Here is a 24097-nt window from a genome sequence, read left to right on the forward strand (position 1 = left end):
GCCCTGGGCCAGGGCGGTTCCGGGACGGTTTGGGGAGCCGGAACTCGGCCGCCCTGCGCTCGGTGTTCACTCCGATAAGATCAGGTTCTAAGAAGCCCCCAGGCACTGAACCCTAGCAATCTGTCTGCAAGCCGCAGGCGAATGGCAGCCTGAAATTACCTGTTCTATGGCTGAATGAGCTGCAGTCAGTCGAAAACAGGGATGGTGACGTCAGCTTTCCAACATGGTGGCTGCTGGCCTCCTCTGTGGTCTGACCGGTGTGGAGAACCGAGATGGACCGCTTCCTTCCCCCGTCTCGAACCCAGAATTCAGCCCTGAGTACGGTGCTTGCACGGCTGGCAGAAACTGCAGCGCTGTATCCCTGCGTCGCTATCTCCTCGTTTCCCAGCGCGCGCTGCAGACTCTAGCCGCGGGGCGATTTGCTGAATAAGCAGTGTTACCCTCCGTGTGACAAACCTCTCGCGTTTGAGTCCCCGTAGCTGATCCTCATGCGATGGAAATCCTTCCTCCAGGTTCCGGAGCACCCCACTATTGCTGGAAATTCCTAACAAGATATCCTTTAGCCGTCCTGACTTGTCATACTCCCACACAGTGAAGCAGCACACGGGGGCAATGCACTCCCCTCGCCGCCATCTTCCCTCCCGATATTTTTAATTACATGGTTTTTAATAAGTCAACCATTAACTTAGCTAGTAGCAGACATTTATCTACTGTGCATGAAAATCAGAGGCAGTACTGTTTGGAAGCCAAGTTAGCTTCCTCTGGTGTCCTGAAGATGTCCACTTTGTCCATCCTCTTCTGATACATGTTGACTCTGAGCTTTGAGCTTTTCCAGGGGTCCATGAGGAAGAAAGAGTTTTACACAGTCGTAGTCACTGGATTCCATTCATATTGGGGTTACAGTTTCTTTTATGCTGTTTTTCTCATCCATCTGGTCATAGTTGCTACTTTCACAAATTTCTTGTGACTTCTGGTCCATTTGTGGCACCCTGTTTACTGCTCTGGGTGCATTTCCTTTAAGTCACTCCAGATGTACTTTGTGCTGGGAGGAGAGAGGAGTGTGGTGTGTGCCACCCGCCATCTTGGGCTGGAGACTTTACGAGGCTTGGTCTCGTTTGTTGGCTCTATTCCTCACATAGCTCATCCTGCTTGTTGAAATCATTTGTGGGATGGTTTAGACATATCAGCAATCAATCATTCAGCTTTCAAAGTAGTGTATTCTCACATTTGCTAATAAGCTCCATGTCATTCAAGTGACTGAAATTATAGGAGGAATTTTTTACTGTGTAACTGTGTAGATGAAATATTCTTCACTCACATGGGTATTTGTGATTGTGTTCTTGGAACATGCATTTATAAATTGATACCAACTCCTGGAATGGAGCTTTGCCTTATTTCTCTAGCACTTAAAGACAGAAGAATGAGAAAAGCATATTTCTTTTCCATAATAGATGGGCAAGATCTTAAGATCAGATCTCTAGGGGTTAAAACAAAACTAAACAAATCTCTCTCATTCTCTGACTTTAGCTTTTGCCTAGATATGATTTATAAAACTGAAGTGCTGCTAATCTTTAAACAATACCTGAGGGACATGATTTCCCAACACCCTTAATAATCTGACAATAGAACATCACAAAACACATACTTTTAAGTGTTTTTTGTGCTTTCTTGTGCGGACTGTCAGCAAAGTGGATAATTTAAGAGTAGAGTAGTCCAAAGAAAGAAGACAATAGTTTCTTAATTCAGAAAACTTGCTGTTAAAAACATTTCTTTCCTCTAAGGAAGGATGTAGGCTAAAGTATTTTGCATGTGTGTTAAGTTTTCATAAATTTTGCAAGTGATAACTAAGAAGGGAAAAGTAGTGTTCTTACCAGTGCCTTTCCATTTTGAAAACCCCGATCTGCAGGCTACGCTGCCTCTGCACTAAGTGTTGCAAATGTATGCTGTGAATTGTCTTGAGTTACTACTGTATTTATATCTCTAGTAATGCTCTATTTGAGAAAAAAGAAAAGTCACAATATGATGCTTCAAGTTGTTTGAAGAGATTGTGTGCCTAGATGTTTCCCCCTGGTTCAGTGTGAGATATGATTCCCCAAGGCCTCAGGTGCTTTGTTAAATCACACCTCTGTTTATCCCAGTTAATAGCTTAGGGGGACATTTCTCTGATGTAAAATACACTGGAACCCAACCAAGATCCTCAAAGCTGTGCCAGAGGTGACTCACCTGCAGCTGCGCCCTGACCTCCTGACTTCCTTGGTTGCAAAATGAGACCATTATTCAGTGCGCTGGATTTTTATAAGGAACATTGGTTGTAAATGACAATATGCTGAAAGTCTTTTTTTTTCCCCCTTTAATTTTTTACAGGGAAGCTTAGATGTAGTTCTCCAGAGGTACATGTTAATGGGCTCATTGCAGAAGATGATGTGGGTCTGCTCGCTGCAGCTCTGCGGATTCAGGTTTGGTTGGCACCAATGTTTGAGCATTTTGAATGTGGAGATCTGTTTAAAAGTTGATAACATTTTTCAAGTATTTTTTGTTTACCAGTTACAGTGCTGAACACTTTACATACCTAATGTTAAGTCCAGTTGACAAATGAGGAAATGGAAACTTATAAAAATTAAGTTACTCGCCTATAACCACATGATGTGTTTGGGGCAGGGACCCAAATCCGGGTCTGTGTTTTAGTTATCTATTACTGTATGGTACATTATCCTCAAAATATAGCAACTTAAAATAACAAGCATGAATTATCACATTTCTGTGGGACAGATTGGGGAGCAGAGTAGTGGGTGGCCCCCACTCGGGATCTCTCAGGCAGTTGTAGCCTGGGGCTAGAGGATCTGCTTCCAGGATGGAGCACTCATGTGGCTGTTGGCATGTGGTGTTTAATTCTTCAATGGCAATTGGCAGGAAGCCTTCGCTCCTTGTCACATGTACCTTCCCATAGTGCTGCTCACAGTGGGGCAGCTAACTTTCCCCAGGATGCACAGTCCAAGGGAGACAGCAAGGAGGAAGCCATGGTGTGTTTTATTGATCTATTTTCTGAAATCACACACTGCCACTTCCTCTTTTCCTGTTTATTAGAAGCTAGTCACCAAGTCTATTCCCTAATCAAGGGGAAGGGAACTGTGCTTCTCCTAAAGACAGGATAGGAAAAAAATCTGTTGACATCTTATTGAGACACACTACCGTCTATGTGACCTAATGCCCAGGCTCCTCAGCTCTTCACTGTGTGAGCTGAGTGTTCCTATGACACAGGCCTGCAGCAAAGGTGTCTTGCTGATGGGGGCGCTATGGAGCAATAGAGAAGCCTGAGGCGCTAGTCACTCCTGCAGAGAATAAAGCAGAAGCGAATTTTGGTTCATGTCTTTTTTTACCTTCAAGGTAATGCACAGTTAAAACTTTTACGTTTTTGTTAGGATTATATGTTATATTTCAACTGAAGCCAAATTTTATTTCTATTCATTTTATTTTTACTTGACACACACCTGCACACATCCACACAAGCATATTTGTCACTATCTGACAATTCAGTTTCCTTGTTGTTCTGCCAGCTACATAAGGATGACATTTGAAATACGGTTGCACATTTTGGAATCTGAGCATGCAACCTGATCAGTTGATGCAATCTTACATTTTCCTCATTTCTTTTCCTAATCAAGATGAAGAATCCATTCCATACAATTACATCTGTATACTTGAGGTCTTTTGTGAATGCCTAATCTATTTTAACAATGCATAGATCTCACATTTTCCCTTTTTAAGCAAAACCCACCAGTCTCATTACGTGTGAATACAATTGTTGCTAGTGTTCTCTTGGATTACGGTGCGACTTTATGGTCCTGTTTGTTTGTGACACCCCTGGACACTATTCCCTAGTATAAGCGCATGCCCTGTTGCTTTACCTCTTTAACGTGAGTTTTCCTCGCTCCCTCCGGAAGAACATGGTCAGCAGTGGAAGGAGGTGGCTTCGCGAGCAGCAGCACCGGAGGTGGAGGCTCCACTGCTTGAAGCTGCAGCCGCTGTCCCCTGTTCCAAGGTATCTCTAGAGTCCTGTTGGCACCTACGTCAGCCCTCCAGAGTGACCTCGGTCTCCTGATCACCGCTGGCTGGGGCATGACTCTTGGTGTTTGGGTTTTGATGGTAGATAATTTTCTCTTATTCTTAAATCGCTTCAGTGTTTTCTCTACCATAAATCCTCAAAAATGAAATCACAGTGAATGTATTTACCGTATTCTATCAGTTCTCAGAGCCCGTATCATTTCATTACACTCAATGACATGTTCTGTGTTTTCTCTTCCTAGGGGTCCACAAAACAATGTTTTTTTAAATTAGACAAAATATAGTCATGCAGTCCTTTAAATATGCTTTTCAGGGCTAGAAATTCCTAGCACGGGGACAGCTTGGTCTTAAGGGCCAGAGTTGTATTTAATAAGATCTAAGCTACATATTCTCTTTGTATAAACTTAGAAATACAGACTGCAAGACTTAATCTCAGTGTGTGATTTAGAATGATTAGATGTCATCATATCTGAGCCAGAGATGGGCATCTTCTGGCCTCAAGATGAGTCCTCACTGCTGCCCCACCAGAGTGAACTGGTCCTTACCATCTGTCCAGGTGTATCTATGCCACCACATCCCCAGATGATCCTGCCCAGCACCGTGGGGATGCACAGAGTGTCAACTAGACAGAGCCTCCAGTGAGGATCTCAGTAACCAGTTGCTTTTCAGAATTGGCCTCTGTTCCCTTGGCAGTCAGCTGAGCACTATGGCTGGATCATACCCACCCGGCTGGTGGAACTCCCCGGCTCTTTTCATGCCGGTAATAGACTAAACATCTCTGTTTTGCTCTGTGTTCGTTAATACATAATTCCAATGAGGAATGTTATTCTTTGTAACATCATCTCTGAAATTATACAATGTGTTTCATGAACTTTCTTGTTATTGAAGTCATTGGTGAATCAATAAATTGTACTTACAGAGAGCTAAAAAGGATTAAGACAGATTCCACCTAACTGTGTACCAAAGTTTTTCAAAGTTAGTTCTACTTGGGGCAGGGGGAAAAAGTCATTTAGTCATTTAACTGAATTTGATTTCTAGAGCCACTGGGGAAAGAAAGGCAGACTGTAGTTTATAAGTCTCTTAAAAAAAATCAAAATTATGTCACTGTGGCTCTAGTTAGTGATGAGAAAACCACAGGGACTTTCCACAAGTAGGCTGTTTAATTTAGGAAATGGAGAGAGGAGAGAAACAGAAAAAAAAAGGGATAGCCAGGAAGGCAAAATGAATGGGAGTCCAGAAAGTCCCGGTGAGAGAAAGGTGAACTAGAAAAGGACTAGGGGGCTGGGGAGGGGCTCGCCTGGCAGGAAGCCCAGCGCGGAGCTACACCAGGCCTGAGGCATCTCCCCTCTCCTGGCTTCTCTGGTGCCCCTAGGAGCAGGTGGGATGGAGTCACATCTACTGTTCCCTCCTGTGCCAAGGCCAGACCACCTTGGTGTCATGGAGAAGAATATAGGTTGGTTTGGGGACTGAATAGGTTTTCAGCAATGGAAACAAAAAATCAGAGCAGAGGGGTTGCCTGCCATGGAGGGGGTGGTCTACTGCCCACTGCAGAGAGACTGCTGTGCCACCATTAAGGGCTCCAGGGTGAGTCACAGAATGGTGGTCCCTTTTTATGAGACCCTAAGCCGTTCCTTGACATCAGCTCTCCTGTGCCCAAGGCTCTGGATCAGCCTTGCTGTGAGGGAATAGTTGAGCCTTTCAGTCAGACGATGGACAGCCCGAGGTATGCCCGAGCACATGAACCCCAGCAGGCTCTCCTGATGGTACCCATGCTGGTGTAGAGCACTCCTGTTTCAGTAAAATCCAAGAATTAAGTCAGGTGCGCAGCCACTCTGCAGAGCTCCTGAAATTTTCTCAGTTTGAAATTGAGCTTTGGGCCCTGCGTCCTTGTACCGACCGACAGTTATGTAACTGCTAAAATATTTTGAAATATGATTTTTGGACTGGAAATAGGAAAGAGAAAGGAAAAGTGTGGACAGAGATAAAATAAAAAAGCATTTCCACAGTTTTGAGTAGCCAAGAGACAGGCCTGGCTAGCCAGCAGGAAGGAGAGCTTTACGCAGTAGCCCTTCTCTTTGAGGGTCCCACATACAGCTTTTTGCTCTAATGGATTTTTTCTTGCAGAAGGTGCTTGCACACCTTGTACTATTACAGTTCTCCTTTCCTGGTGGCACCGGAGTTATCCTTGTACCTGGACACAGTTCTAGGATCTTCATGAGTCTAAAGAGTCACGTCTAAAAAGTGCACCGCTTTTTTCTGCTGCACGTTAATTGCTAGCAGCTGTGCCCGGGAGAAAGGACACAGGCCGGTTGCAATGATTTCCTTGTTGGCGTGGAGCATGGTTGGCTTTCACTCTCACGGCGACCACCTAAGCTGAGAAGACTTTTGTGTTTCTTTCCCCCCAGTGATATCGAGATTTCAAGAGGACAGACTCCAAAAGCTGTGGATGTCCTTGCCAAGGAGATAGGATTGCTTGCAGATGAAATTGAGATCTATGGTAAAAGCAAAGCCAAAGTACGTTTGTCCCTGCTGGAAAGGCTGAGGGATCAAGCAGATGGAAAATACGTCTTGGTTGCTGGGTAAGACTGTGCTTGAAACTCCACTCAGGAGCCATGTTTGTCAGATTCTCTTCCTTTCTTATCATACCCCTCTAATGAACCCTATCTCAGATTTGACATTAGTTTATCCATTGCACTTGATATTCCTTCACGGACATGAGGTAATTTTTTTTTCTTTCTCTTTTTCTTTTTTCAGGGAAGAGCAAATTATCCCTGCCACAAAATACAAAGGTGTAGCAAGCTGCTAATGCAGTATTTAATTTTTTCATGTCTTACATTGTGCCATGATCCGCTCCCTGGACTGTTTTACTTAGTTTTACATAATAGAAATCAAAATAAGAGTTGAAAGCACATTATTTTGAACTGTGCAGGGTTTTTTGTTTTGGTTTTTATATTCTCAGTAATATTTAATGAAGGAGATACAGATAATCTTGTGAAACTAATATTTTCTTATCAGTAGTCTTGATGTTTCTTTTTTGCATATTTATATTACAAAAAACTTACTCTCTTGAATTTTAAAACCTAACACTGGGCTCTTTTCACTTGTTTTGAATATTTGATGAAAGACATTCATAGTGTTTGGGAAAAGGAGTGTTTGCTGGTTTTCCCTTTAAAAAGAGGAAACCCATTCACTAGCTGAAAAGATAATAGAAAACAAGAGATTTGGACCATTTATTTAGTATGAACTGAGGGAACATCAAGAGACCCTGTGAATTCTTTCATTGTCTAGAAAGTTCATTGCATTGACTGTTAGGGCCAAGGCTTGAGGTGCAAAACCCATTTGTAAGGCAGACACATTTCTTGTACCTGGACTTGGCTCAGTTAACTTTGTTTTTATGTAATTATCAATGTGAGTCCTTTTATCTTTATGTCTTTTTCTGATTATAAAAATGACACAGTGCCTTTATAGAAATATTCCAGAAAAACAGAAAATTTAAACAAACCAAAAAAAAAAAAAAAAAAGTAAAACATCCCAAATTCCACCCCCCAGAAGAGATGCCTGCCTGTGCTGGGTCCCTTCGTGGTGTGGATAGACTCTTCCATAACTGAAGTGACCCCACCTGTGCTGTTCTGCCAGCTGCTTCCTGTGCACCAGTGCACTGTGTACCTCGCCCCACGGGAGCAAATGTGGAGCTGTGACTGTTTTCTTGACTGCATAATAAACATTCCAGTGCTCACATCTGAGATTCTTAAATACATGGGGGTGGGGGGTGGAGTAAAAATGCCTGGGATGGCATGGATTCCATTTTGCACGTTTTAGCGCCTCTTTCTCCATGAGAAGCACTGGGGTAGCTTACTGTTTAGAGTACAGTGTGTTTCTAATTCTTCAAGGGCATGAGGTGGACAATGACTTGAAAATATGATAGGGATGTTCCACAGTCTTCTGCTCTACTGATGGGCATTTAAATCATTTCCAAATTTTGTCCACTGTCAGCATGCTAAGATCACAGCCTTGGCCATGCATATTTGTGCATTTGTCCAGTTATCTCCTTTTGAAAAATCCCTGGAGGTGAATTCAGTTACTGCAGTTCTTCTGTATCTGTAGGGGATTTGTCCTAGGACCCCTTCAGCCATCAAAATCTTCAAATGTTCAAGTTCCTTCTAGGAAACAGCAGAGTCTTTGCCTATAACCTACAAACATCCTCCAATATTTGAAATCATCTCTGGCTCACTTAAATGTAATGCAGTGCACACGCTATGGCAGTAGTTGTACATTATTTAGAGAATAATGATCCCCGAAGTCTGTGCATGTTCAATACGGACAGCCTTTTTTCCACGCAATCTGCTGCAGACCCTGGTTGACTGTGGTTAAATCTTCTCAGGCTTTCAGGCTCCCTGCACTTGGACTCCCAAGTTACTCTCCATCCTAAGGTCCCATAACTGAACCTGAGGGGAGACGTTGGCTCTGGGCCCATCCCTGAGAGGAGCCATTCACCTGCCAAGAAGGACAGGGCACACCTGGCCCCAGGACTCTCGAGTGTGAGCATCCCTCTAGTCCCTGTTACTTTTGGGAAGTAACACTTAATGCAAGTTTTTCTGTTACCTGGAATAAACACACTCTTGAACGTTAAGAACTTTAAAAGCAGCTTGTGCGTGTATTTACTTCCGTTTTCCAAGGCTTTGGTGATCTCTTGGTAGGTGAGTTTGCTGGTTTTTTTCATTGAGTTTAAGATCAGAAGATTTAAGGAAAACTCAGGAGGATGTGTTCTCAGTTTATTGAGGAAGACTCATAGAGCAGTTTTTCTTGTGGAATGACTGTGATTTATTCCATTTGGGGCTTGTCCATTTTGGAAATAAAATCCAGACATGGCCCTGCCCTGAGCTGGGAGCGCAGAATTGATACATCTGAAACAAAAGCCGAGATGATGATGTTATCAGGTTCCTAACTTGGAGTCAAACTGCCAAGGCCCGGCCTCCATCCATCTGCTAGAGGATGCTAGGATGACCACTGGGACCACAGCTAATGTCGGCCAGTCCCAGAAGCTCATTGCTCTAGGCCAGTGTGAATGGGTCTAACTGGCCAGCATGCCAGATTTTAAGTGGAAATGAAAATGAAGCATGATTTCTCTTAAGTACAGATTAAACACAAAAAGATCAATAGTTCTTTTTCTTTTTTTTAATTTTATTTATTTATATGCAGCGCTGAGAATTGAACCCAGTGCCTCACACATGCTAGACAAGCGCTCTACCACTGAGCCCCAACCCCAGCCCCAGCCCCAGCCCCAGCCCCTGCCCCCACCCCCAATAGTTCTTTTTCTGAATTGTGGTGAAAGCTCCCTTTATTATCAGAGACCTTTTACGAACCAAATGAAATACTCTTCTTTCAACTGCGTTGAGAAAAGCACTGTGAATAGGAATAGTTCCATAAGATGTATGTCACATAGTATTCTCGAAACAGCCCCCCAAACACAGCAAATGATATATGTTTTTTAAATGTGTAAACTGCCTTTACTACCTAATTCTTGATAGCTGTATGATTGAGGTCAACTTAGAACAGAAATATTTTATTTATAACCTAAAAAAAAATAGAAAATAAATTTAATGTAAAAATCAACTCCCTTTTTTATTTTTGGTCAGGTCGAACTTAGAGCAGGGGCCTGGGCTGGGGCTCAGTGGCAGAGCACTTGCCTAGCACATGTGAGGCACTGGGTTTGATCCTCAGCACTGCATATAAATGAATGAATGAATGAATGAATGTGTTGTATCCATCTACAATTAATAAAAAAAATTTTTAAAGTTAGGGCAGAATGACATTATCCGTTATGTCATGCACTGTTGCAGCTTCTTCAGAAATGGAAATGACCCCTTCATTAAGTGCAGAATTATTTCCTTTTTTCTGAAAGGTTTTAAATCTCTTTCCAGAATTTTGTCTATGCATCCATTTTTGTACAAAGACCATGCTATAAATACCATTTTGTGTCGTGCCTTTCTCTCTCAAGTCTAACATGAATCTTTTCCCATGCTTTAGAGGAATTCAAATACCTAAGAAATTTTTCAATAAACCTAACTCACAATACTCATTTGTTATTGTACATATGGATTTATATATAAATGTGATTTAAATATATCAACAGTGGGTTAAAATATAGAAGAATGGGATTAAAAAAAAAACAAACTTCTGTTATTGGTAACACAAAAGCAGAGCAGATTAATTCTCCTTAAAAAGCCGTTCTTCAAACCTTCTGATTTCTCATTCAGTCAGAATCATCTGCATTTCATCAGCTGTGTATCACATGGAATTTACACCTACACATCACTTTATTTGCTTTGCCTGACAAAATGAAAAGTATTGGGAATTGTTCAGGGAAATACGCCAACAGAATCTTAGGGGCTCTTGAGTTTTACATATTTTCCCAGTTACACTAATGAAAAGGAATTTCGTTTGAGAACCTGACTTGGAGTGCAGCTGCAGGGCATTTGAATGTGCACTTGGTCTCTATTGGGCTTCCACGGATTTCCATGCAGAACATTCTAGAAGTTCTCTGAATTGCTCAGACAGAGTAGTTAAAAAAAAAAAATCCAGACTGCTCTGAGATTAGATTGAATATCACCTTAAAGAAAGGTGACATTCAATCTAATATATCATTTATGTCACTTCATCTTTTGTTTTCTGCAGTATGCCAAATACCTGACTTGAGGCTTTTTGGGTTTTAATGTTTTACCCCATCTTTCTGGTACAGGGTGAAAATAACCTCTACTGAGTTTTCTAAGATTTTGCCCTTCTACCTTAGATAACTGAATATCTGTGAGTTTCCCCTTTATTTGTATTAATTGTAAAATAGAACAAAGGTATTTAGAAGGAACCAGTACCCACAGGAACTCTGAACTATTTACCTCTGTCAAATGTAATGGGAAACACAACCAAATGGACTATAAGTTTTATTATTAGATAATAAAAGGCTTTTAAAAGACCTTCCAAATCATAAAGATGCCTAGAATGAATGATATATACTCATTTTCTGTTGAGCATATAGTTTGGGATTCATGGTTAGGCTGTGACTTATGCCAATAATACTGTTGAACAAGATTCTGAATTTTAAGAATGATTCAGAGTTTTACCTCTTGCCTCCATATAAGCAGTTTCTTCAACCTTAGAGTAAATGATCAGCCTATTTCAGAATGAATCCAAATTGTCACAGGGTACTTTGGCAGATTTTTTTTTTTTTTACTGTAGTTGACAATAAATCCTCTACCTTGGCACACTTGTGGCCCTTAGGCAAGACAGATAGATCAGATCCCTAGTCATAAGCTATCTGAGAAGTTGCAGACAAGTCCTATAAGAAATGCTGTGTTGTGGACATAGGTCGGGAGCCCACCAACATGCCGGGAGAGGTTGAGGAAGTTCATCAACAAAAATCACACTTCCATCTTCATAAACAATGCTCTCACTGAAACAGAAAAAGACATGAGACAGTTTTTGTGTTTGTTCTTTTCAAAGTCAACTTGACAATTTGGAATCTGAGCTAAGGTTACTGTGGGGAAAAAAGTAAACCAAATTTTGATATCACATGCAGGCATGAGGCGAAATAAATTTTTTATTGTAGCTCTCCTTTTATTGCTCCCAATAAATACTTCCTACTTTCTGAATTTCCTGAATTGTATTCGTTGGCAAAAAGCTGAGCAGTCCTGTGTTTCTAATTAAGACTTGGATGGATGGCTGAAGTTCCGAGGAGGTCATCGCTGGGCGTGGCCACTTTTGGCCTGCTCTACAGCTCTGTGAGCCTGTCCTGGGGAAAGAAAATGTAATCACTCATGGGACACTGTGCTCAAGTCAATCGCTTATTCCTTTGCAAACAATAAATGCTCAGTAGGTCCTTAAACTGCCCTACAGAAGGTACTACATCTTCTTTACAAGCTTTCCTACGATTTTGATGTCTCTGGGCTTCTGCTCTTATTATGAGTGTTGTATCTCAAAGAGTAGAAAGTTGACTCCATGGATAAGCACCTTTGTGTAACTTTGAGTCTCCTTGTTGACCCCGCTCTAAAATGTGCTCGTTAGACACATGCAGAGGTAACGGGGATGCCACTTTCATGTGACTTGGGAGTTGAAGGTTTATTTCACCGTGTGTCTTCTTGCTGGCTCACCACCAACCCCTCCTGCAGTGGTCACTCTGTCACGGAGTCCACTGCTCTCCTCTTTCCTCACTTGATTTCAAACCTCAGTGGCCTGTGACTCCTCTGTCTTAAATGCGCTCTTCTTTGGCCTTCCTATGGGAGGGGTTCTCTTCTTTCATCTTACTCCTCCTCGGTTTTTTGGTCTCTCAAATGTACTTGTCCATACCCTTCTCTTTCTCTGCTCGTTCTCCCTGGCTGACTGTGCTCATTCCTTGCCCTAATCTGCTAGTTAATCTGCAAGCTGTAGCTACCATAGCAGAACACTTACTCTTCCATCAGTAGAAATAACATGGGAAGTCAGTCAGACAGCTGGTCTGTGGGGTATGACCAGCTCTACTGCTTTCTAGTCAGGTGATCGTGGGCAAGTTATTCAAATTCTCTGTACCTGTTTTCTCATCTATCAAATGGAATACAAATAAGACCATAGATGCAAAGTTCTCTGCTTATTAACCACCCCTACCCCACTCAGTTTTATCTGGATAATATTTATCAGGACTCCACCAAGATGTCACTTCCTACAGGAAGCCTTCCCTGGTGTTCCCAATCTAGTTAGATCCTCCTTCCATGTGCACACTTAATATAGTCTGGTTGACCCATTCCCCATCTTAGTGTTTATCACGTGTATTATAGACACTGAGTTATCCATGCAGAGAAGGAATCTGACTTGTCCATCACTGATCGTGTTGTAGGGGTGGCCTGAGATAGTTGGGGACCACAGTGGATCAAAGGCATGACTTCCTCTTTGTGGCCACTTCACCAAATTTTGTAGGCCAGAAAACTGTCATCAAATCTGTTGTAGTTTAATATCCTACACATCCCGACTCACATCATCTAATGCACAGATGGTGCATTTGATGGTAATAAGATGCTAAGGAATAGCTTTATAGGTTGTCTTTGGGAATGTAATTGGTTCACTTCCTATCATCTAATACTGTGATGTTATAAACATGTGAATATTTGTCTTTTTTGGGTGTTATCAGTAATAAACTCCGGGGTGGGGGGTGTTTCTGCTTTCTATGGAAGGGGCTTTGGACTTACTCTTTTCCAATATTGAAAGAGCTATTGTATGGAAAGGGATTAGGCTTAGTTATGAGTCTCCAGGAGATAGGAAGCAACAGAAATGCTGGTGTCCCTCCGTGAGAACAAAGAGCTTCCTCACTCTAAGGAGTTAGAAAGGTAACTTTGCCCTTTTGGTTTCTAGTTTTCTTCCCTGTTCTCTCTTTTTTAAAAAAAAAATATTTTTATTAGTTATTGATAGACCTTTATTTATTTATTTGCTTACATGTGGTGCTGTGAATCGAACCCAGTGCCTCACACACGCTAGGCAGGCACTCTACCACTGAGCCACAGCCCCAGCCCCTCTACATCTCTCTCTTGATCTTACCTTCAGCCTGGCCTGAGTGCTGAGGGTAGACCACCGTGATCCAAGCAACGGCATTACTAGTGGAGTTGGGAGAGGTTAGCTCTGCATGGTTTGTCTTGGAAAAATGACTAAGTTCACTCTCCCCCTACCAGGATCACGCCCACCCCTCTTGGAGAAGGGAAGAGCACAGTCACCATCGGGCTGGTGCAGGCGCTGACCGCCCACCTGCACGTCAACTCCTTTGCCTGTCTGAGGCAGCCTTCCCAAGGACCAACTTTTGGAGTGAAAGGTACTTTATTTCACAACTTGTATATTTTTCAGAGCAAAATTGTGTGTGGTGGGGGGGATTTTAAAAAGAATATCATACACAGGGGGTAAAACTTTTCAGAAGAATTGGTCCATTTTGTGCCTATATATGCCCTCTGCACACTGAGTATGTAGCAGTTACCCCAGGTTGGTCCTCCTGGTACACAGAAGTGCCTAGGGAGCTGCATGGGGCAGGGTCTTCAGGGCAGCCCATGGGAGACCCGCTCCCCTCGGCCCATTGGGCAGTCCTCCCCATTCTGTCTTGATTGCGTCTTGTCTCCAAAACCTTTGAAAATCTGCTGGTCCTGGGGGCATTTTATCATCCCAGCCCTGTGAAGGTCCTTCTCTCTGAACACTGAGAGGCCCCTTAAGTTGGCCCCCAAGACTCAGCTTGTGGGAGCTGTCGTGTGGGGCCTGAGGAGCTCTGGAGACGAACTGGCTGTGCACAGAGTCATGATGAAATTCCTCTCTGGCTCTGGCTGGGCTCGTGTCTGGCACATTCCCATTCATTACTCTTTCTTCATTGATTTATCGTGAAGTCACTCCTTACTTCATTTTACAATAGCACTTATTGCAATTACTGTGTGTTCTTGGCAGTTCGTGGTTTTTAACTGTATTATATTTATATTACTTTTATAAACATTAATAACTCCTAACTCATCAAGAACTGATAACTCATAGAGGGTCATACATTATGTAGTGGAACAAACATTAGGCTTGGAGTGAGAGGGCCAAGGTTTGGATCACAGCTGTGTCTCTCACCGTTGTGTGACCTATCACCAGTGAAGACCTCTCTGAGCTGCATGTGTCAAAGTTTAAAAGTCGATGGTGCCCAGCTCATCAGGTTATTGTGAAGCTCAAATGAGGTAGCCTAGAAAGAATGGGGTAAATTGTAAAATGTTATGCAAGAGGGTGAGATGCTTTTTTTTTTTTTTTTTTAACATACAGCTTTAATGCCTAAAGGATAAACAACAGGACAGACCTTTCCTAGGATTATCTAAAATGATCTGGCTGAAGTTTATAATCTGTAGATCATTCACAGGTGGCTTTTTAAGTGAAAATTTTTACTACTTCAGTATATGTATGATTTAGATAAAGTACAACCTTGATATCCAATAATAAATTAATAAAACCATGTTATATCCTGAAGTATGCTTTTTGTTGGTTGTTATTTTGGTACTAGGGATTCAACCCAGTAGTAGTTGCTCTACTACTAAGCTATACCCAGACCTTTTTTATTTTTTGAGACAGGATCTTCCTAAATTGCTCAGATTAGCCTCAAGCTTGTGATCCTCCTGCCTCAGCCTCCTAAATTGCTGGGATTATGGGCCTGCACCCATAATCCTAGCCCTGAAATGTTTTTACAGTGCTGACATTTGCTATAATATATATAGCAAATGTGTGTGTGTGTGTGTATGTGTATCTTTATTATTTTACCTTTGTTTCTAAACAAAGAAATGGAAGTCTTCGATTGCACAGTTGGACACCCATGCAAACTTTGTTTTACTCCTGTTCTGCTTGCACAGAGCAGGTAGATTTCACCTTGGCATAGATGCCTACCTATTTGGTTGGGAGCTGTGCCTGGGGCTCTGTCGGGGCTGTGCAGATGCACTTGATGACTCACTAAATGCCACCTTGTTGTTTAGGAGGAGCTGCAGGTGGCGGATACGCACAGGTCATCCCCATGGAGGAGGTAAGGCCTTGAGGTGTGCCGTGGGTCCCTGTTTCCTTCCTGACATCTCGGTGTCTGTTTCATCAAGCGGCCCACAGTCCTTCATCCATGATCCAAAGCCTGAAAGACTCTGTAAACCCAGAGCATTCGCATAGCTCCTGTGGTGGCAGAACCTCCCATTGACTATTGGGAGCCACGTGTGGATTTTGTGTATGCCACCTGGTGTGAATATTCATGTTTTGCTGATTATTCACGCATATTCGTATTCTGAAGGGTGCTGGTCTACTGCCTGGTTGGGGTATTTTATAAATAAGTTTTACATGCGTCATACTACCTTTCTAGATTGCAAAAGATTCTAAGTCCCAATACCTGTGTAGACTTGAATGTTCTTAAGAATGTTGACCTATCCTTCCATTGGTCATTGCTATACTACCAAAGTCAGGAGGACTTGGATGCTCACTTCTGTCCATTAAGACTCCAAAATAAAATGTTTGCAGAGGAGAACAAGGGAAAAAAAAAAAAAGCCAGTGGTATCAGTTCTTATTTTCCTGAGAACCTTTTCTTCATTCCGTGTAGCCTCCTTTGTGCCCTGGACCTAACCAGGGCTCATCTCAGCACCTCTGCTGTCTGCATCAGCCTCACAGTTCGTTCCTTCATACTCTCCCTGAACCCTGGTCTGAGCGGTCACTGTCTTGCCCATCTCTCCATTCAACGTGAAGGCTCAGTAGCCTGCTAGTTCTGCTTCACTATCTCCTGGCCGTCCCCCTACCATCCCCATTTCAGTCTCCTCACAGACTCCCGTCCTGTTTTCTCTTATTGTTACCTTGCAGGTAGAAGTGAGGCCCTGAGCCAGGACTTCATGAATGCTCAACACATGCTCTACCACTGAGTTGCACCCTCAGTCCCCTGTTTTATCTTGATTCCAAGACTTTTCCCGTGCCTGGAACATTCTTCTCTTCCTTTTCCACCCTTATTACCCATCTCGGGTTCTGTTCTTGAATTTCTGCTCCACCCCACAAATTCCCCTGTGTTTTCAGACATCAGTTTGGTTGTCTTCTGTGAGTTGGAGGCCTGTCTTGAGGTGCCAGGTCCCAGCACTTAGTATAGTGCCCAGAAAATAATGGGTGCTCATTAGAAAGTTTTTTTTTTTTTTTTTTTTTGACTTTGTTGAAGGAGTAGGAGAAGTATTTACCCATGGAGGCCCGAGTGTCTGGGAGGAAACTTTGGAAAAACCCTCAAGAATAAGGGGTGGGAGTGAGAAAGAGGAATCCAAGGCATCACTGAGAAAACAGCCCAAGTTCCAAGCAGCGGGAACTCTGGTGGGAAAGTCCTGAGACAGGAAAGGGTTTGGCCCGTTCGGAGAACAGGAGGACACCAGTGTGGCTGCAGCCCCCCGGGCAGGGTGCGTGAGGGAGATGGGGCACAAGAGTGGACAGGTGCCAGCCCTTTCAGTTCTTTGCCAAGAGCCTGGGTTTTATTTAAGTGTCATGGTCGGCCTCGTTGAAGAGATCTTCCCTGAATCACAACAGGAGGCAGGCTTGGCTTTCCAAAAATCACTCTGGCCTCTGTGCAAAAAGTCGACAGATGAAGCCCAGTGTGGATACTGTGGGGGCCGCCCAGGGGGAAGATGGTGGCTGCTGGGCCCAGGACAGTGGCCATGAGAGTCGAAAAAGGATGGTGATTTAAGCTTTGTTTGCTGATGTTTGTAGGACATCTGCATATGCCTGAAATCCCAGCAACTTGGGAGGCTAAGGCAGGAGATGTTGGGATGAGTCGAGGGGAGAATTGAAGGGTAATGTCCAGGGTGTTGCATTGAGCAAATCAATGGAACCTTTTGTTGAAATGGAGAATTGAGGAACTGAGTTGGCAGTGTGTGTGATGAAGGAGAGCCTTCCAGAGGGAAGAGTCCTCGGGGGTCCTTTGAGACACCTGAGAGGATATCAAGTAGACAGCTGGAAGCAAAACTTAAACCCCAGTTGTAGAATGGCCAAAGGGTTCAAGAAAAATGTCAGAAGATAAATAGTAACTAACCAAGGGTGTTCCATCTCCACTAATAACCAAAAACATCTGCATTAAAACCACTATCAGTTACTGCTTCACTTCTCAAGTTGACAGAGCAGAATTTTTCAAAGTAGCATTCATACCAAATTTTGGCAGAGATAGATTGAAATACACTCTCCATCGCTTCTGGGAAGTGAATATTAATAAAACTTCTGCAAAAAGAGCTAGAAATATGTATCAAGTACCTTAAAAACATTCATTCCTTTGCCCAAATAAGTTCATTTTTAGTTTATCCTGAGGAAGAATTGGATGTGCGTATAAAGATTTAATTTTAAAACTCTATCTTTAGCTGTGGGCTGGGAGCTGTGTGCCTGGGGCTCTGCATATGCCTGTAATCCCAGCAACTTGGGAGGCTAAGGCAGGAGGATGGCAAGTTTGAGACCAGCTTCAGCCACTTAGTGAGGCCCTAAATGGCTTAGCAAGACCATGTCTCAAAATTAAATACAAAAAAGTGCTGGGTATGTAGCTCAGTGATAAAGCACCACTGGCTTCTATTCCTAGTAACAAAAACAAACAAAAAACTCTGTCTAGTTCATAACATTAAAAAATTGCGAAAAACTTAAATGTTTAAAGATAGAATATCAAATTAACAACATGTTTTGAAAACTATGATATAAAAATTCTAGTATCATTAACATTAAATGTAAAAGCTAAGGCATAAGCTATTATGGAACTAGGATCCCAACATTGGAAATTATAAATATATTTTATGAAAATACATATATATGTAATTTTCACATTTTCTCTAGTGAATACAAAATTTAACAAGAAATACGAATTTTTAACCTTCCAAGAGATTAAAGAAATGCATCTTAAAACAAAATACCATCTTTTTTCCGTTGTTATTTTTTTTTAGTCTGAAAGATGTAACTTTTTTCCTGAAGTAACTCATCTACTGTGTTTTGCAGCTAAAACTTTGAAAAAGAACTTTTCTTATATTAATCAGAATCCTTTAACTCCCAGAAATATATTGCTTATTAATAATTACTATTTGCATTTATTTGGCAGAAAGTGAAAATTTGAAAGCAATTTACATATTCAGACATTGGAGGGTAAAATTTTTGATGCATCTCCATGATTCCACAGCCTTAATAAACTACACCAACAAGATTATTATAGACTGCAGGAAGATTTCTTATCCAAAATGCCTGGGGCCAGAAGAATTTCAGGTTTATTTAAATTTAAAAATTTTTAAATATACATAATGAGATATCTTGGGAATGGAACCCAAATATGAACATGAAATTTATTTATGTTTTATATGTACCTTCTACATATAACCTGGACATAATTTGATATGATATTTTCAATAACTGTGCATATGAAACAAAATTTCATGCATATTTTTCAGTCAGCAATGTGATGGTGTACTCAAAAAGTTGTGCATTTTGAAGCACTCTGAATTTCAGATATTTGGATTAGGGAATGCTCACTCTCTAATAACTTTTTTTAAAAAACAAGTTTCCAAATATAAGTTTGCCAGTTATACAAATAATGATCATGTGTGCATGTGGGACTAGAAGGAAAATAGCAAAATTGATAAGAGCTGTGGGAGTGACATACCTTCTTTCTTAAACTTTCTGTAATGTTTTATATTCTGTTGTTACTCTTTATTTTATACCTTGTCATTCCAATGAATAGTTGACGTAGTGCAGTTTTTTAAAGAATACAGCAATGCATAAAGGAAAGAGAAAGAAACCAAAATAAGGAAAGCTATCAATAAATCCATCAGAATGTTTCTCCTCTAACCCGAGGGTAGAATTTGTGATGAAAGAGGCTGTTCAAGTACTCTTTGTCCGGTGGAAGGCCTTGACCTGGACTTTCTGATTTAGGTCATCATGGATTCAGCTTGTTATAAAGATACATAGTTAGTGTATCGTTTATTCTATTCAGGCGATGTTTGTTTGAAACAGATAGATGTTCCGTTTCATTTATAGTTCAACCTGCACTTAACTGGGGACATCCACGCCATTACTGCTGCCAATAACTTGCTGGCCGCTGCCATCGACACAAGGATTTTGCATGAAAACACTCAAACCGATAAGGTGGGAAGGATTTCTTATTATCTAATTTGGGAACTTGATCCTTGGGATTCCTGGTTTCTTAAGGAATCATGGAAAGATTTCTAGTCCGTAAACTCTCTCTCAAAAATTTTTCAGTATTCTGTGAATTTTATATATGTTTTCAATTCCAGGAGAGCAGCCGTACTTTGGTCAGATTCTCAGATGGGTTTATGACCACTGCCAAGTTGTTGGGTGAATTATATTATGTTGTACTTTTTAAGCCAAATATCACTGGAGATGAGTTTTTAGTTCTAAAGTGACCATTGGGCCAATTCTCTTCATTCTAGCCAGGTCCAGTCTCTGATCTATATACTAACGGGGAGATTGGACATGCACCTTTTTTAAGACTAATGCTACGTGCAGTTAATTTAGCTGTGCTCTGAGAGTCAGAGACCCTTCCTGGGCTTCACATACGTGCAGTCCAAAAGCTGAATACACAGCTGAAAGAGACCAGGTACTAGGTCCTAAATCCTCAGGGACATAGGGCAAGGATTAATGGGGTGCTTTTTGGCATGTTTTACAAGAAAGGTCCTGACTTTCTTCAAGTAAAGTGATTCCCTGGTGTATCCTTGGAACACAATCCAGATAAATATTAATATGATAGTCATAGGCTATAGATCAAGAGCTATTTGCTATGTTTATACAAGCTATTTGCAATGTATGTTATTTCAAATTTAGTCAATTTTTATTAAAATAACAGAATTTTCTAAGTCTCTATGATTTATGTTAGTCCCCAAATTTTAATTGGACCTTTAATCTAAATAGTTTGGTTATAACTGTCATGAACTTTGTCATAGCCTATGAAATGCCCAAGTGCATAGTCCACCCTTAAACTTTGTGGAGTTGTGTTTGTTGGTTTATTTTTTAGGCTCTTTATAACCGTCTGGTCCCTTCAGTGAATGGTGTCAGAGAATTTTCAGAAATTCAACTTGCTCGGCTGAAGGTAGGTTTCCAGTTAGTGGTTGTTTAAAAAGAAAATATCCTAGAAACACATCAGAAGGATTGCCAAAGCCAGAAATGTTGAACTTGACTCAATTTTGGTTTCCAGATACTCTTTTGGGTATTACACTCTAAAGAGACTGAACAATATAGCAGACAGAGTGCAGAATTAGAAGCCTGAAACCTGGATCCTGCACCACAAACCAGGTGAACGAGTGTATTTTTAGGACTCAGTTTTTTCACATGTGAAGTGAGACGACCGCTTCACTAATCTACAAGGACCCTACGAGTCACACTAACAAACTGCATTTTGATGCTTTCTTCTCTTTTGAAAGAGAAGTATTTTCGTAAAATATGTCAGTGTCTATGAAATGACAAGATAGCTTTGAAAATTCATCTCTCTCAGGTTTTGTTGCAGCAAAACATTCCACTTGCACTTGAGAAAGCCATCTTAATTCTCCTCCATGGTATTTTCTTCCTAATGCTGTTAGCTGCCCCTCTGCTGCTCCTCACATGGCTTCCCCTCGTTCTCCGTCCAAACTAAAAAATAACCCTTCATGGTATAATCCATCGCACTGGTTGGTATTAAATGGTTTTTAAAATTCCCTGCCTTGCTTGTTCACTCTGTTGAGAGTTGCGAGCAATTCCATCCTCAGCAGCTATAACATGTACACTGTTTCCGGGATTCTTTTTTTTTTTAATGTATGCATACATACTTCTTCATTAAAAGCCACTTTCTTAGGATATTTTCTTTGCAGAAAATAGGTGCATTAAAATTTTGAAATTTTTTATTAGTGAATTAGAAATAACTTGTTTTGAATCCTCAACGTAAACATTAGCTTTTGGTTTTATGCATTTGGAAAGAACAATTAAAGCATGTGTTATGGGGATAGCAGTCTGTGTCCTTTCAGAGCTTGGTAGGTGGTGGCCTCATAGAGCAGCCCAAGAGTTCACGGTGAATGGCCCACTTTGCTCTGTTTTCAGATCTGTCTTTGAAAGGTGTAATACAGATTTTCGGTGCCTTGAGCTGGAAAAGATATTTGACCTCAGGCATTTATTTGTATGATTTGGCCTAACCTACAATTTACTCAAAGTTTAGTTTTTTAAAAGGCTTAGCATGGAGAGAATAAAGCAAGAGGCATGGCCTTATGCTTTCTATTCCTCTTGAACTTATCACGTCTTTTCCTCTTAATCATTAGAAACTGGGGATAAATAAGACTGACCCAGGCACACTGACGGAAGAGGAAGTGAGTAAATTCGCCCGTCTCAACATTGACCCCAGTACCATCACGTGGCAGAGAGGTAGGAGCTGGAGACACAGCAGAGTTTTGAAGGCAGGTGGGGAGAATATGCTTCAGCAGAAACTCTTTGATTAATATCATTAATGCACATTTTTATTTCTTCCCGTCGTCTTCCTGCCTGGGCTTCCTAATTCCACCGTTTATTTCCCTTACTATTATTTTCCCTCCATCTTCCCTCTTCTTCCTCCTACTTAATCCACCTGCTGTCTGGGCTTAATCCCATCCACTCCCACCCATTCAAAATTTACAAGGGGAATTAATTTTCTCTTTTGTCTCTCTCCTCCTTGGCCTCTGTCTCTGATTAAAAAAAAAAAAAAAAATTAAAGCCACGTCTCTCCTTACGTGTCCCTTCACTTCTTTGTCACCCTCTCTAAGCAACTCTAATTTGTATTTTCATCTGATTTATTTATTTATTTACTTATTTATTTTTTATTGGTTGTTCAAAACATTACAAAGCTCTTGACATATCATATTTCATACATTAGATTCAAGTGGGTTATGAACTCCCATTTTTACCCCGTATACAGATTACAGAATCACATCATCTGCTAGATGCTTTCCACCATTTGCCAGGTCTCCCTCTGATGCTTCAAACACAGGACAGGTGGACTTCGGGGGCTGCCTCCTGGCCTCCCTGCCTCCCTCTCCATTTCAGCTGTGATGTCCTCCCTGCTCCCACTCTGCCCCTGTATCTGGATGGTCACTGTTGGGTAGGCTAGTGGCGAAAAGCACTAAACACTGAGTCAGGGTCTCGGATATGTTTCTCCACCCTCTCACTGTCCCTTTCCCCTCATCCCCACTGCATGACCTTGAGTTGAACAAGTGACATGTGTCCTGTGCCCCAGGTTCTTGGAGATGGAAATGAAGACGATCGGCTGTATATATTCCCAGGAAGGTGACAGTCATACCTGTTGGTCCCTTGGGACTGCAGACACATTGGCAGGCATGCATTCCTGGTCCTTCCTGGATTGTCCTCCTCAGACCTGTCCTCCATTTTTACTGTTTCTAACCACTTTCACAACATATTTATCAAACGCCCAATTTCCGACAGACAGTTACCTGCTAATACATCATCTTTCTCCAGTTCTATCCCCTAGTTCCATAGGTTCATATTGACAGAGACACTAACCTCTCACTTCCAGAGCAGAAGCCTCCAGTGGCTCCTACCACCCCATGTTATAAAGTCCCTGGTGCACAGTTGGGCCTTCAGGACAGGACTGCCACAGAATGGCTCCATGCCCTTTGTTCCTTTCTGCTCTATAGTGAGGAGGGTCTGCCCTTGTCCTTTTGCCAACCCTTGCTCAGGCATCCCCACCCCATCTCCCTGGCCTTCCAAATCCAGCCCAGGTCTCACACCATCATGAAGCTGTGCTCCGGGGGGTCCACGAGCCAGGCCAGTAAGAACTGAGTGTTTTCCCATAGACCCCAAAGTGAGAGATACCAGAGACCCACCCAGCCTTGGCTCTGCCCAGTGTGAACTGCATATCTTCAAGCATATGACCCACTCACTCAGTTTTCTCATCTTTAAAATAGAATGCAACTTGAGTACCTCTTATCTGCAGTCCCTGAAGCAGAGGGTTTTAGATTTCAGAGTTTTTAAATAATATTTGCATAAATATAATGAAGTATATTGGAGATGGGACCCGTGTCTGAAGAAGACATTCATTTGTGTTCCATAGATACCACACACACATAGTTTGAAGGTCATTCTATAAAATATTTTAAACAATCTAGCACATGAAACACATGTCATGGTGAGGAATTTTCTACCTGTGGTTTCATGGTGACACTCAAACACTTGCAGATTTTGGAGCATCATGGGTTTTGGGATTAGAGATGCTCCACATGTGGTGACACCAGCCTCCGCATAGAGAGGCATCATGGAAATGTGCGTGTGCTTTGCAAACTTGAAAGCACCGTTCAAATGGGAATCGGAAAACACTGTGGTTGTATCAGGCAGCTTTTCTGGGGTCTTTGTCTCCCAAACTAACTTAAAATATCCTTGGAAACTATTAATGATTTATTTCTCATTTTAAAAGAATAACATTACAGAGATTTTGAAAATTGCCAAATGAATAAGAAACATCACTAGGATGAATAGCACTGCTACTTGTAATTATTGGTGCATGTTTGTTTTTTTTTTTTTTTTTTTTTTT

General features: G+C 41.7%; 1 protein-coding gene across 4 annotated transcripts in view; it reads left to right on the forward strand.

Annotated features, from left to right (window-relative positions):
* Window positions 1-24097, forward strand: part of Mthfd1l (methylenetetrahydrofolate dehydrogenase (NADP+ dependent) 1 like) — a 192095-nt gene that overhangs the window by 38791 nt on the left and 129207 nt on the right. For 2 of the 4 annotated variants that reach the window (XM_048799894.1, XM_015497975.2), the window contains exons 8-15: window positions 2365-2456; window positions 3942-4039; window positions 6468-6641; window positions 13752-13888; window positions 15552-15598; window positions 19576-19683; window positions 20570-20644; window positions 21840-21942. In XM_048799894.1, coding sequence (XP_048655851.1) covers window positions 2365-2456; window positions 3942-4039; window positions 6468-6641; window positions 13752-13888; window positions 15552-15598; window positions 19576-19683; window positions 20570-20644; window positions 21840-21942 — 834 coding nt within the window. Of the gene's footprint in view, window positions 1-2364; window positions 2457-3941; window positions 4040-6467; window positions 6642-6816; window positions 7801-13751; window positions 13889-15551; window positions 15599-19575; window positions 19684-20569; window positions 20645-21839; window positions 21943-24097 lie in introns of those variants that run through there. The other 2 variants (XR_007346292.1, XM_048799901.1) reach the window with 2 other exon arrangements.

The sequence above is a fragment of the Marmota marmota genome, unplaced genomic scaffold, assembly GCF_001458135.2.
Source record: "Marmota marmota marmota unplaced genomic scaffold, marMar, whole genome shotgun sequence".
Classification (NCBI taxonomy): Eukaryota; Metazoa; Chordata; class Mammalia; order Rodentia; family Sciuridae; genus Marmota; species Marmota marmota.